The 12,163-nt window shown below is 37.3% G+C and overlaps 1 protein-coding gene across 2 annotated transcripts in view; it reads right to left on the bottom strand.

Moving 5' to 3' along the window:
* The window catches only part of GRIA2 (glutamate ionotropic receptor AMPA type subunit 2), a 96,246-nt gene that overhangs the window by 31,727 nt on the left and 52,356 nt on the right, over positions 1-12,163 (bottom strand). For both annotated transcript variants that reach the window (XM_019473145.1, XM_019473144.1), the window contains exons 5-6: positions 9,540-9,593; positions 6,976-7,137 (exon numbers count right to left, since the gene is read on the bottom strand). In XM_019473145.1, the coding sequence (XP_019328690.1) occupies positions 6,976-7,137; positions 9,540-9,593 (216 nt within the window). The remainder of the gene's footprint in view (positions 1-6,975; positions 7,138-9,539; positions 9,594-12,163) is intronic.

Here is a 12,163-nt window from a genome sequence, read left to right as displayed (position 1 = left end):
ACGGCGGAAGAGCCTTTTGGAGTGTCACGCCAGCAGCCCCAGGAAAAAAAAAAAAACAAACAATCAACAGGATCTGGGAGTTCTCATCATACATACTGCAGTTTTCTAAAAATTTCCAAAACCTGCCATTTAAAACTAATAGTAATAATCCAAATAATAAATTAAAAAAAAAAAAAAAGAAAAAAAACCCCTAAACTACAGCACCTCCCTATTTCCATTATCAATTCTCATCTACCTCAACCAGCACAAGTATATGCCTATTGTCTCAAGAAGAAATGCTTTCTCCTGTTTGCTCCACTCTAATTCTAAGTGAAATACTAGTAGAATTAAATACACCAATCTTACCAGGTTGCTGATTTTACCAAGAAATAGCTACTGTCAGAGAATAATATACACTTCGTGTTTCCTTTTCTGCCACCCCATACTGGCTAATATAGGCAGCTACCTACATTGACTGGTCCTTAATACTAGCCTTGCCCCAGCAATAAGCCTGCATGTCTCCTCGTTCACATAAGCGATCCTCAGGGCTTCTCCTCCTCCCTTATTCCCCCGACCCTACAAACATTCAGGAATAGCTGCCTCTCCAGCTCTGCGCTGCCACCACCCTTCTTTCACTTATGTCCCAACAGGCTCTTTCCACTTTGCTGATCCCTTTTTTTGAATGACACATTCCTCCTGCTACTACTACGTTCAGCTTTGTGTATCACTCCCCCTTCTCCTCTTTTCCCCATTTCTCCATCAACCTCTCCTGTCCTAAATGACATTGATCTTAGTGAAGCCAGAGGTATGCCTGATCTTGCCGAACACTTGGAGCATGAAGGAATAGTAGCTTTTTCCTGTTTATATCAACCATGTTCAGGCAAATTGCTGATTGAAAACAGTGATAAGGAGTTCCTGGGAAAATAGGCAGGAGGAATCCATTGCACTTTGTTGGCTGAAGATCCTTAAACACTTACAATTACTAAGAATAAGTGGATTCTAATTCAAAGAAACAGAGCTGCATAGGGACATCAGGACTTGGCTCTGTAGTTTTCTGAAGTCTGACAAATACTTTTGCTTTAGCACAGTTCAGCCACTTTTACTTTCAGGGTCAAAGGATCTGGGTCAATAGGCCCTTTGTATGTCTGAGACAAATCTACAGATACTGCCTCAAACCACCCGGTACTTTCACTGACTAAGTGTTCCATTCTTTAATTGAGTTTTCTTTAAAAAAAAAAAAAAGCCAACAAACCAACTATGCTGGAGTGATTACTTAAGCAAGAGAGCTTTAAGCTATTAAAAAGAAACATGAAGTTTAACACTGAAATTTCTTATGCCCACATTTTTTGTATATATTTTTGCAAGTAGAGAAGATTGAATACTGGGATTCAAAAGCCCAGTGAAATCAGGTAGCTCAACGCCAACTGCTAGATGTATATTTTTTATGCCCAGGAAACCAAAACACAAGGACTAGAAAACGAAGGCAGAAAAATCTCACAAATCTACAGTTTTACAAGGGCACTTAAAAAAAAAAATTACTCCAATTCAGTTTCTGATTAAATCACGTAATAAATACTGAAATTAACTAATTTTTTTTTTATTCTTATTTATAAATCATTATAATCTACTTGAATTCAGGCATAATCAATCATATTTTTCCATTAAAACTGTAGCAGGTACAACAGAATATCACTTAACTCTTATTAAAATGCCTGGTATTATAAAACCATTTTCCAACACACAGCAATCATAAGAGGCATGCCCCAAAATGAAGGTATTGTCTAATTCATTAATTGTACACTTTTGCTTAGTTGTCTGTACCTAGACCAAATGCTTTCTGAATTTCCAGTTTGAAGAAATGTTTTCACTGTTCTCTTCTTTGTTCCTTATTATCAGTGAGTCATCTAAATTTTTTTTCTGCAAGGTAAATAAGTACTCTTATTTACCTTAGTACTCTTTGTCTGCATGTTCTCTGTATTCCATCCTTGAGGTAAATCAGCACCAGTAGAGTTAAACCAGCAGCTTTAAATTGCAAGCTTCATTCTTCCTGACTTACAGTTTAAGATTGGCAGTTTTCAACTTTTGCAATTTTATCATAAAGAGCACACTGTTTGGTACTATACAAACACTTCAAATTCTAGAATCACATTATCTTTGAAAAAAATAGATTTCTTAATAATTTTCTAAAAGACTAGATGACTTGGCTATAAAAAAGAGACTTGAAAATGTGAAACTCCTAAAGGCAAAATCAGAAGGCTAAAACAATCTATCATTTTTTTATCTTAGCTATGCATTGTTTTTGAGAGAGAGAGAGAGAGAGAGAGAGAGCGCAAAAGCTAAAGCATGTTGTTAAGGTCATTGTCCAAATGCCTCTTACACACTGGCAGGCTTAGGGCATTGACCACCTCTTGAGGAAGCCTGTTCCAGTGTTTGACCACCCTCTAGGTAAAGAAATGCTTCCTAATGTCCAGTCTAAACCTCCCCTGGCGCAGCTTTGAACCATTCCCACGTGTCCTATCACTGGATACCAGGGAGAAGAGATCGGCACCTCCCTCTCCACTTCCCTTCCTCAGGAAGCTGTAGAGAGCAATGAGGTCGCCCCTCAGCCTCCTTTTCCCCAAACTAGACAAGCCCAAAGTCCTTAGCTGCTCCTCAAAGGACATGCCTTCCAGCCCTTTCACCAGCTTTGTTGCCCTCCTCTGGACACATTCAAGGACCTTCTCATCCTTCTTAAATTGTGGGGCCCAGAACCGCACACAGTACTCATGATGAGGCCACACCAGTGCTGAATACAGCGGGATGATCACCTCTTTTGACCGGCTGGTTATACCGTGTTTGATGCACCCCAGGATGCGGTTTGCCCTCTTGGCTGCCAGGGCACACTGCTGACTCGTATTGAGCCTCCTGTCAACCAACACCCCCAGATCCCTTTCTGCAGGGCTGCTCTCCAGCCACTCCTCTCCCCATTTATACTTGTATACTTTAAGCTTAGTACTCATCATGTCTCACTAGCCTTCAAGAGGTACGGATTGAGCTTCCTCCTGGAATTAGACCAAAGGCTGCCCCCAAACAGAATGGGTTAATCAGATTAGGAAGTCGGAGCAGTTGGATGCGAATGGATGTGTTGTCCTTCAGCGTCCTTCCACAACAGCAAGAGGTTTGCCTTAGACATAATAGCCTGACACAACACTATGGCTCAGAAAGCCCAGCATATTTGTAAATACACAATAATGGATCAAAAGGGGATTTCAACTTATTATTAGGCCTTTATAAAATTAAATATGGCTTTTGTTTTGTTACTTGACAAAGAAATTCGCCAAGATGCTCAGTGGTATGTTTCACATATTACACATTATTAGCTCTTCTAGAATTGCAATGCAGAGACCGATAACACCCTCAGTTACGACAGATATTTTAAATTTAATCTGAGGGAAACAGTATATCGGCTTTACTTTTGAAAGATGAGAAGACCTTTTGTAAAAAGGAGGCAAAGCACTAGTTTTAAGTGTTCTGCATAATCTTTAAATCTTTTAAGTGTTTTTTATTAGTACAGGTACAGTGCAGCAACAAATAAAACCAGTGTCTCTTCTCATCCATGTCCTAAGACTGCAGTTGCTTAGAATTAGTATTTTATAAATTGTGACTATACATTTTTAAAGCAATTTGATCCAGGTCCTCTTCTGGGCATCTGTGGAACAGGTTTTCAACAATGTTTTTCTTTCTTGAAAAGCACGTTCCTTTGAAATGCACTTTTTCTTAGAAAAAGGTGTCTTTCTCCATTTTCAGGACTGTACTTGGATGCTGTGATATGTCTTGTCATGTCAGCTCAGTCATATTCCATTGCCTTGCATTTTATAATGTAAAATGAATGTATACTTCCTTTTGGATTATAAAAGGAAGATAATACAACACAGTTGCAATACTCTTGCCTGCAATGAGATAACATTTGCAATCCCAGGGATAACATTATCTGCTAGGGGCATGTAACCTCCTCTCATTTCTGTATTGAGAATACAGGACTTTCATTAGCCTTCCTATCTGTTTCATACAGAATTTGCAGTGACAGCTTCCTAGATTCCATGGGAACTAGTGGCAAAAGCTCATTTATAACCACTGACAATTTGGACAACTGCCTCAAAACCAAAAGGGGAGAAATGTTGTTCATAAGATCATGGAAGGGACAAATAGGAGACCAGTGAGCTAACCTGCTCAGTAACTTAGATGCTCATACACTATTCCAAGAAGCAAAGGATAACAAACACGGCCAGATTATTAATATAAGAAGGAATGGCATGTTCAGGAAGGACAGGTAGGGAATGCAATTCAACAAGAATAGATGAAAAATCCTGTACTTTAAAGGAATGATCAAGTGCACAGATCTGGTATGAGACCATCTAAACTGGCAGCAGTACAGAAAAGCTATGCAGAAAAAGATCTGGATGTTAGTCTCATGCTCATGATAAACATATTTCAACAGTGTGATGATGGGGGGGGGGGGGGGGGGGGGGGAGAAGAAAAAAAAATCAGTAGCACAAAAGGAAGCCTTGAAAGGAGTACTGTCTCTGAGATACATGAAGCCATTATTTCGATTTCTACAGCACTGCCCTCAGATGCGGTGCAGTACCCAGTCTGGCATTTCAAAGAAGATGGGTACCAATTAGAAAGGTTCCAGAGCAAAATGAACAGGATCTGAGAGTAGAAAATTCAAAGGAAAAGGGATTATTTAGTTTAGCAGGGAGGAAAGCAAGGACAAATATGGCAGCCATCTTCAAATATAGAAAGACAGCTAAACAGAACTTCCTCATATGTATTAGAAACAGATAAAGGAGTAATGGATTAGGTGATATAAAGGCTGAATTAGGTTAGACAAAAACCAAAAAATAAGACTTTTAAGCTCTGCAATAGAACACTTGGGGAAGTTGTGAAATCAGTGTCCACAGGAACCGCACAGGTATAGCTGATTCTGCCTTCAGGCAGGGAGAATGGACCGGGTGACTGACTGCTCAAAGACCTTTCTTGCCTTGTTTCTGTGATTTCTATGATTCTGCTCTGCCTCTGGCTCCCTCAAGAATGGGAATGAAATGTGACATAGCTCTGTCCTTACATTTAATGGCAAGCAAAAATGACAAGTAATATGTGTATAAGGGCAAAAGATAGAAAGCTACACAAAGAAATACAGTAACTGATATAATCAATCTCTCCAAACATTGCAACATACATCCACTTTTTCCTCCCCATCAATACCTCTAGCGTTCATAAATTATCTGATAATTTAACGTAAGTCTCAGTCTCTTGACTATCAGTGCGATCCTATATATTCCTTGAGCAGACATTGTATAAAGACAGATCAGCCTTTTCAACTGAATTTAAAATTTAAGTTAATGAAATTAATGAAAATAAATGTTAAAATTAATTTATTTTTCCTATCCATAACAAAGTAAACCTTAAAAACATAAGATATTCCAAATACCCTCCTTCAACCCTTTCAATTTCTAGTAGACTTGAAAGGACCTATCATGGAAGAAATAAAGGGAATACCTGTGATAAAGTTACAGATTTTAATGCTGTAACAGAACATTGCAACCGCTTTATCTTATGTAACACACATGCAATTTCCCCCTTACTGTAAGTAATATCAGAGGTACCAGAATCCTTAGCACTGTGTCCCACCGATTTATTTTTCCATCAACAAGAAAAACTTCATCTTGGTTTCCGTTAGACTTTTTTACTTTAGTCATGCATTTCACTAATTATTTCCAGACTACGATTCCACAGCATTAGTAGGTAGGTAGGTAGATTTGGGCACTCACAAATCAGAGACAAAAGAATTGTATTAAACACCCACAGGCACATCCCTTCCCTTTTTCCTAAATGAAAGCAATATATATTACATATATTACACATATGTAATGTGAATGTATCTAAAGGCGTGACACACCAGTTTATTTTGTCAAACATCAAATGAAAAAGTCACTTATTCTGTCATAAAGATTTTAAAATACAAAAATAACCACAGAAAAATCATAGCTTTGACTAAGTCCCCCGCAAATAACTTTATTTTTCAATTTAAATTAAGGGTGTGTGCTTTAAAGGATTTTTGTTCCAGGAATTTAAAAAATGGTTTTTCTATTCCTTGCTGAAACTTCTTATCTTTTTCATTATAAATCAAGAATATGCTTCATATTCAAACTATAGCACAAAAAAAAAATTATGCCTAGAATATTTGCCATTTATCTTTTTGTCTTAATACATTTTAGAGTTATTTAAAGTATACTAATTCTTAATAAAATTTCTGATTGTATTACTTAAAAGAAAAATTATTTAGCATTAAAATTGTGTTATTCTTTTTAACATCTTGCAAGCACTAACTGATCCTCATAACGGTCACATAAGGTAAGAGGGTACTATTATCCCAGTTTTATCCAGAGGGAAAACTGAGGTAAGGAGTTTAACCACTTGCCCAGTGTCACATCTTGTGTCACTCAGGCCTGAAATCAGACCATGATTCTGTACCTCAGGCATACCATTTAATTTTAAAAGTCTTCATAGGATTTAGGCATCTGTCTCAAAGCAAGTGTCTTACCATTTCTTTGGGAGATTTTGTTATATCAGAAAGTGCTAGATCTGTGCTCCCTGGAAGCCTATGTATGATTACATATTTGCCTTTAAAACATTTCAAAACACAGAGAAAGAGAAAAACCAAAAAAGTCAGTAGATATTTAATGTACCATCACATCCAAAACAATTACCTAACAAGTTGTCAGGTGCAGATTTACAGTGACACAAGAAAACTTAAAGGTGTCTTGGAACATTTTTGACATTGCAGTGTCTTTGCTCAACCAGTCCTATGATAGAGAATGTTAAAAGTACCCCAGAGAAATATAAAATTGTGTTAGCACAGTTGATTTTGAAGGGCTTTCTCTGTCTCTTGTCTTTCTATTCCAATTCCCTCACTTCCTCTACATCTGTCATGGTTAAAACAAATGTAAGACATACCTTAATTGTACTAGTGTGTGCACCGGGATATTCTTTTTCCTCCAGTGTTGACCAACGTTGTATAAATTTTGACACCAGAGGATCATCATAGTCAACTATCTGAAATCCTGAGACGTTAGCTCCTCCAAACTGAATTTTTGACAAATCTCCATCAGTAAATCCCTGGGCACAGGAAACATTATGTCTGTTATTCCAACAGTTTTGGCAGATCTCTCAATAGTATATACAAATAAAGAGTTACCATATGACTTCTACTGCAGAAGTGTAAGCCAACATTTTCCTCAAACAGGATCCAAGTTTAAATCCTGGGCTGACAGGATTAAGTCATCAGCTCCGCCAGCCAGCAATGCCTCTTGTTGCTCACTAGACATACACCTTTATAGAGCAAGGGCTGAGTGGACCTGTCCATGCCATGCTAACTTTCCTAAACAATCCTGTTAATTTCAGTGGGACTGTTTAAATAAGAAACGGAACACTGACATGAATAACAGGCAAGCAAGTTTTAGGCAGGAATAGTTACAGCCACAGTTGAGTCCTCTCTTTGCTAGGAACACTAAAGCATGTGGAAGGACTTACCATCTCCCCTGCCTCCTCCCTCCGGTATAAAGAACTACTTCTCATTCTTACAAACAGTACATATGCTTTGTTTTCCATGTTCTGTGCTTTAACTTGCCCCAAATAACTATACAAATGAATTTACAGGAAATACTGATTTCAGACACTTCCAGTTTAAATGAAAGTTCTGAGTAAACAAAAAAAAGAAGTAGCAACCTCAGACCATGTTATCAGAAGTTGCTACAATTGCTGTAATAGGTGCTTTTTAATTATTGCATATTAATGATACTCATCAATGATGTGTTGCTGCATGCTAATACAGATACTTCTACAGGGATCATGAAACTTTCTTCAATATTATTGTGAGCTTGAAGTTTGAACAGGAACATTCATTGTATACTTTGACCCCTTCTCCAATCATCAGCCTGTTTTATTCTTAAAATAGATCAATTTCTTGACTGATCAGACTGGAGGAGAACATTACAGTCAAGAAAAGAAGCAAGAAGATGGGATATGATCAAGTACTAGGTAAGTTTTCCTTCTGACAGAGAAAAACACAGTTTTAAAATCATTACCATATATATTTTATATGATATTATACAAAAGATCTACAATATTTGCATTTAAACTGCATAAATCTGTAGGAAGTAAATATGATATTAAACAGCTTTAAAATACAAGATTCAATAAGTTTTAGATCTTATGGGCTTACTGTTACAAACTTAAAGCAATGGCTAAAATAGCAACCAGTCAACATAATGAAATACACTAGGCGATTTTTCTAAAATCTTTATTTCCCTTAAGACTCAAAATACTATTTGTACAACATTTGCAATGCAAAATACAAATATCTAACAGTTAGGGAATTTTTCAAGTTTTGTAAGACTTTTATGCTTGTGAATATCAGTACCCTAACTTCTTTATCCTAAAAATTAGTTAATAAATATAAACATGAAACCCCACTGTTCTGCTTTTAAAGAGGCCTTTAGAGTATAAGGCTTCCTCGCACCTGCCTAGCGACATACATGATTCTTCAGAGTACTGCCCGCCTGGAGAGGAGAAGTGTTTTGATCAAAGGTTGGGAGGAGACAGGGGTTATGTCTGAAGTGTGACAGACACACTATGGTTGTTCTGTTTCCTCAGGCCCCTCAAAGGGCTATGGAAGACAAAGTGTAAATTAGAGCACTCTGGGCCCTGCTGGAATTTATATCAAACGTTATCACAGTCCAAGAATAAATGAAGAAAAAATTGATTTAGAGGCACTCACACCACGCAAACCCCAAAACTCTTTTCTGGAACAGAATAACTGAGATTCAAGCCTGCAAAATTTGCTTTATTTGTTACAAAAAAACATTGGATTAGATTCCTTAGGCTTCAGTAAATAAGTGCTGTTGACCTTAATGTCAGTAAAATGGCCCTTCATCTTTAGACGCAATTTCAAAAAAAATTACCTTGACAGTATTTAGTGAGTTTCCTGAACTTTCCCCCTTAGGAACACTATTAGCTATACTGTCTGATCACCTGTGTTCAAGAAAAGATTAATTCAAACTGATTACCAAGCCAATCTGAGGAATGAAGATGTGTAAAGCTGAGACTCACTAGTCTAGCAGAATGAAAGCTGAGAACTATAATTTTTAAGTACTTTAGAGGTGAAAGAAGAAACATCAGTTTGCTGAATGAATGTATCAGCCTATATTGTGGAAAGTTAATTTTTCTGATTTCCATACCCTACTTTTCTAAAGTATGTAGAAAAAGGGATGAAGCCCTACTGAAGGTGCTGAGCAACCTTTACTCCCATTGATGGGAATATCACAGGAGGCATTTAAGCCCTGAAAAGACTCAGCCAATAAACCAAATACCATCTCAACGCATGCATTCATTTAGCAAGGATAAAGACATTTAGCTTTTTTCTATTTTCTAAAATGCATTTAAAACAAAATGCTAGTTGATGTGCTTCCATAAACAGTAAAATGAGTAATACAGGTATTTTAAATATTAAAAATGCTTACCAGATTTGCAATGATATAATGGTATCCTTTAACATGTTTACCAATTGTGATAACCTGTAAAAAAGAAGAATACCCCCATAATGGAGAATGTTCACCTGATATATGGACTGAGACTTTAAAACCACAAAACGCAGTATGATGTAAAAGGCAGTTATGAGCTCTACTGCATGCAATACAGAGTTTGTTCAGTGCTTTGCTTTTTATTTTACCTAATGCACCATTGAACATACTCTCTGCTGGTGGAAATTAGTCATGTTGAAGTCCAAGTCCCAAGATCTGCAAACGGAGGAGCTGAATGCTAATTACTATACTGTGTATTAAAGGCACAACCTGGACAGGAGGGAGTGGGCATCATGCAGTAGAAGCACTGTGCCTCAGAGATTCCCGCTTAGATTCTACTCCTTTTGTAGCAGAATTGTAATGTTCCTTGAACTAGAAAATGTTTAAAAGCCCACTGACATTAATGAAAGCATCTACATTATGAGGAAGTCTTTTAAAGTTCAAGTTGTTGTTTATTGCCCTAAGGCTTCCTCATAATCTCCCTCAAAGCCAGCTGGTGGTTTCTCAGCAGTCTCCACTGGCAGGCATGTAGCATGGATTCTTCTCCTAGATAAGCCTAATTAAGACTATGTCTGCATGGGGAAGTTTGCATTTTGAAGCAAAACACTTCTCCAGAGAAAGTATGTGGGAGATAAGAGGACTTTAGAGGTTTCTTCCACCTTTTGAACAATGAGAACAACTTAAAATCAAGAGAAGATGATTCATTTATTCCCCCATTTAACCTATAACTAAAATATTCTGAATAGGTATCCTGTAACTTATACCAGGCTAGCAGTGAACGACATTCCACATACTTGCTTTAACGAAATTACAGGAATATTACTGAAGGCAGTGTTTAACACTAAGTTTTATATTACTACAGTTTGAGACTAAGAGGGTTCACATTACATAGGCCATAGAAGTTATTCAGTTATTCCTCTTTTGAGCTTAATATATACATGATATATGAACTTAAGTATTCTAAAACAGTTACTTGGTTCAGACTTCTTAAAACTCGTTACTTATTAAAAGGTTTAAGAACTGTGTTCAGATGCATTTCTTATGCAGCTGCTGCTTCCAAAGAAATTTCAATTAGACCAAACAGATTAGCTCTTCTCCATAAAATGCTTCTTCGTCACTGGCATCTGAGAAAACAACCAGTACCTGCAAGTCTTTAGAACAATGGTTAGTAACTCTGCTCTAACTGCCACTGGGTACTATTTCATTAATCTAGCTTTCTAAAAGACTGCCCTGTGCCACTACATCCATATGAACACACTAAGGATGCTGCCAGTTAAAACTCTGAGAAGATTCAGTGGCAGCTCCAAAAGCCATGATGAAGGAGCTGTGGACACAAAAGGTATTCACCAGATGTTTAGACTAGCATCTCAAGCAGGGATAGACAGGAAGTGGCAGTAATTCCATGTCTGCCTAAAGGGTGTTATCAGGGGGAAATGAGATTCTGCAAAGGAAGCTGGTTGAGAAGAGACAGAGGCTATATAATGAAGAGCATGGTAACACTGAACTGCCAAATCAGAGAAGAGGAATATAAACTAGTCTTAGGAAAGCTGGGGAACCAAAATATTTTTCAACTTCAACTTACATAAATGATTGAAATCTGGAAGACAAACTACAACATGAGACAAAAACAAGAACGATGAAGCAACTTTGCAAACACATTGTGTGTCTACACAAAGATCCAAGGACTACAGAGCGTAACTGGGTGAACCTGAGGTTGCCACCACAGCTTAGAAAGTTAGTGGGATAAATCAAAGCACTACAACAGAAGTTTTGTTCAAGAATGGAAAGCAAGGAAGAAAGTAAAGAAGTTACTGCTCTATACATCAAGAATGCAAGTAGTACTTCAGTATTCAAGAAAAATCTGGTCAACAGAAAGCCTGTTGCATGTCTCAGTAAAAATACATAAAGAAAAGGGATACTGATACAAAGGGTCTACTTCAGGCACCCTCATGCAAAGAAGCTAATTGCTGAGGGTTGTTTGGCGGCAGGAATTAAAAGAATTTTTTAAAGAACAGATCAAGCAAGACTTGAAGTACATATTCTGCTTTTAGAAAAGAAAATCAGAACACACTCAAAGGATACTCACAGGCATCCTTTGTTCAGCATAGACCTTCATTTTAAGAGATGGAGAATATTAATAGAGAAACAGTTATTTTAGATTTTATTTTAGGCTACTACAGAAATTGAAAGTGGGTTTACCTTTTTAGGTAAGGAAGGGAAGTTACAGAAAGAGTGTAAGGATAATGGACTTAAAAACCAGATGAAACTCCAGAAACTGCTAGGGTATCTTGCAAAGAGAATCTCAGGGCTAAAACCATATGAGACAGCTGACAACAGTTTAAGAGACCATATTCTAGGGCATAACAGAAAACTATTTTGAGCAGAACAACTAATTGGAATTATATTAACTGACCTGTGTGGCTGATCCACAGTTATCTAGAATTCTTCAGTGACTTAGAAATCAAAACAGCAGAAACAGAAGTTTATCCATCCATACGCTTAAGGAGTAGCACAAGTCTGTGGGGATAAGCTGCGAAAATCTAAGACTCAAAACAAGGCAGAAT

The sequence above is a fragment of the Aptenodytes forsteri genome, unplaced genomic scaffold (assembly GCF_000699145.1).
Source record: "Aptenodytes forsteri isolate BGI_AS27 unplaced genomic scaffold, ASM69914v1 Scaffold6, whole genome shotgun sequence".
NCBI lineage: Eukaryota > Metazoa > Chordata > Aves > Sphenisciformes > Spheniscidae > Aptenodytes > Aptenodytes forsteri.
This window is presented reverse-complemented; position numbering and strand designations above follow the sequence as displayed.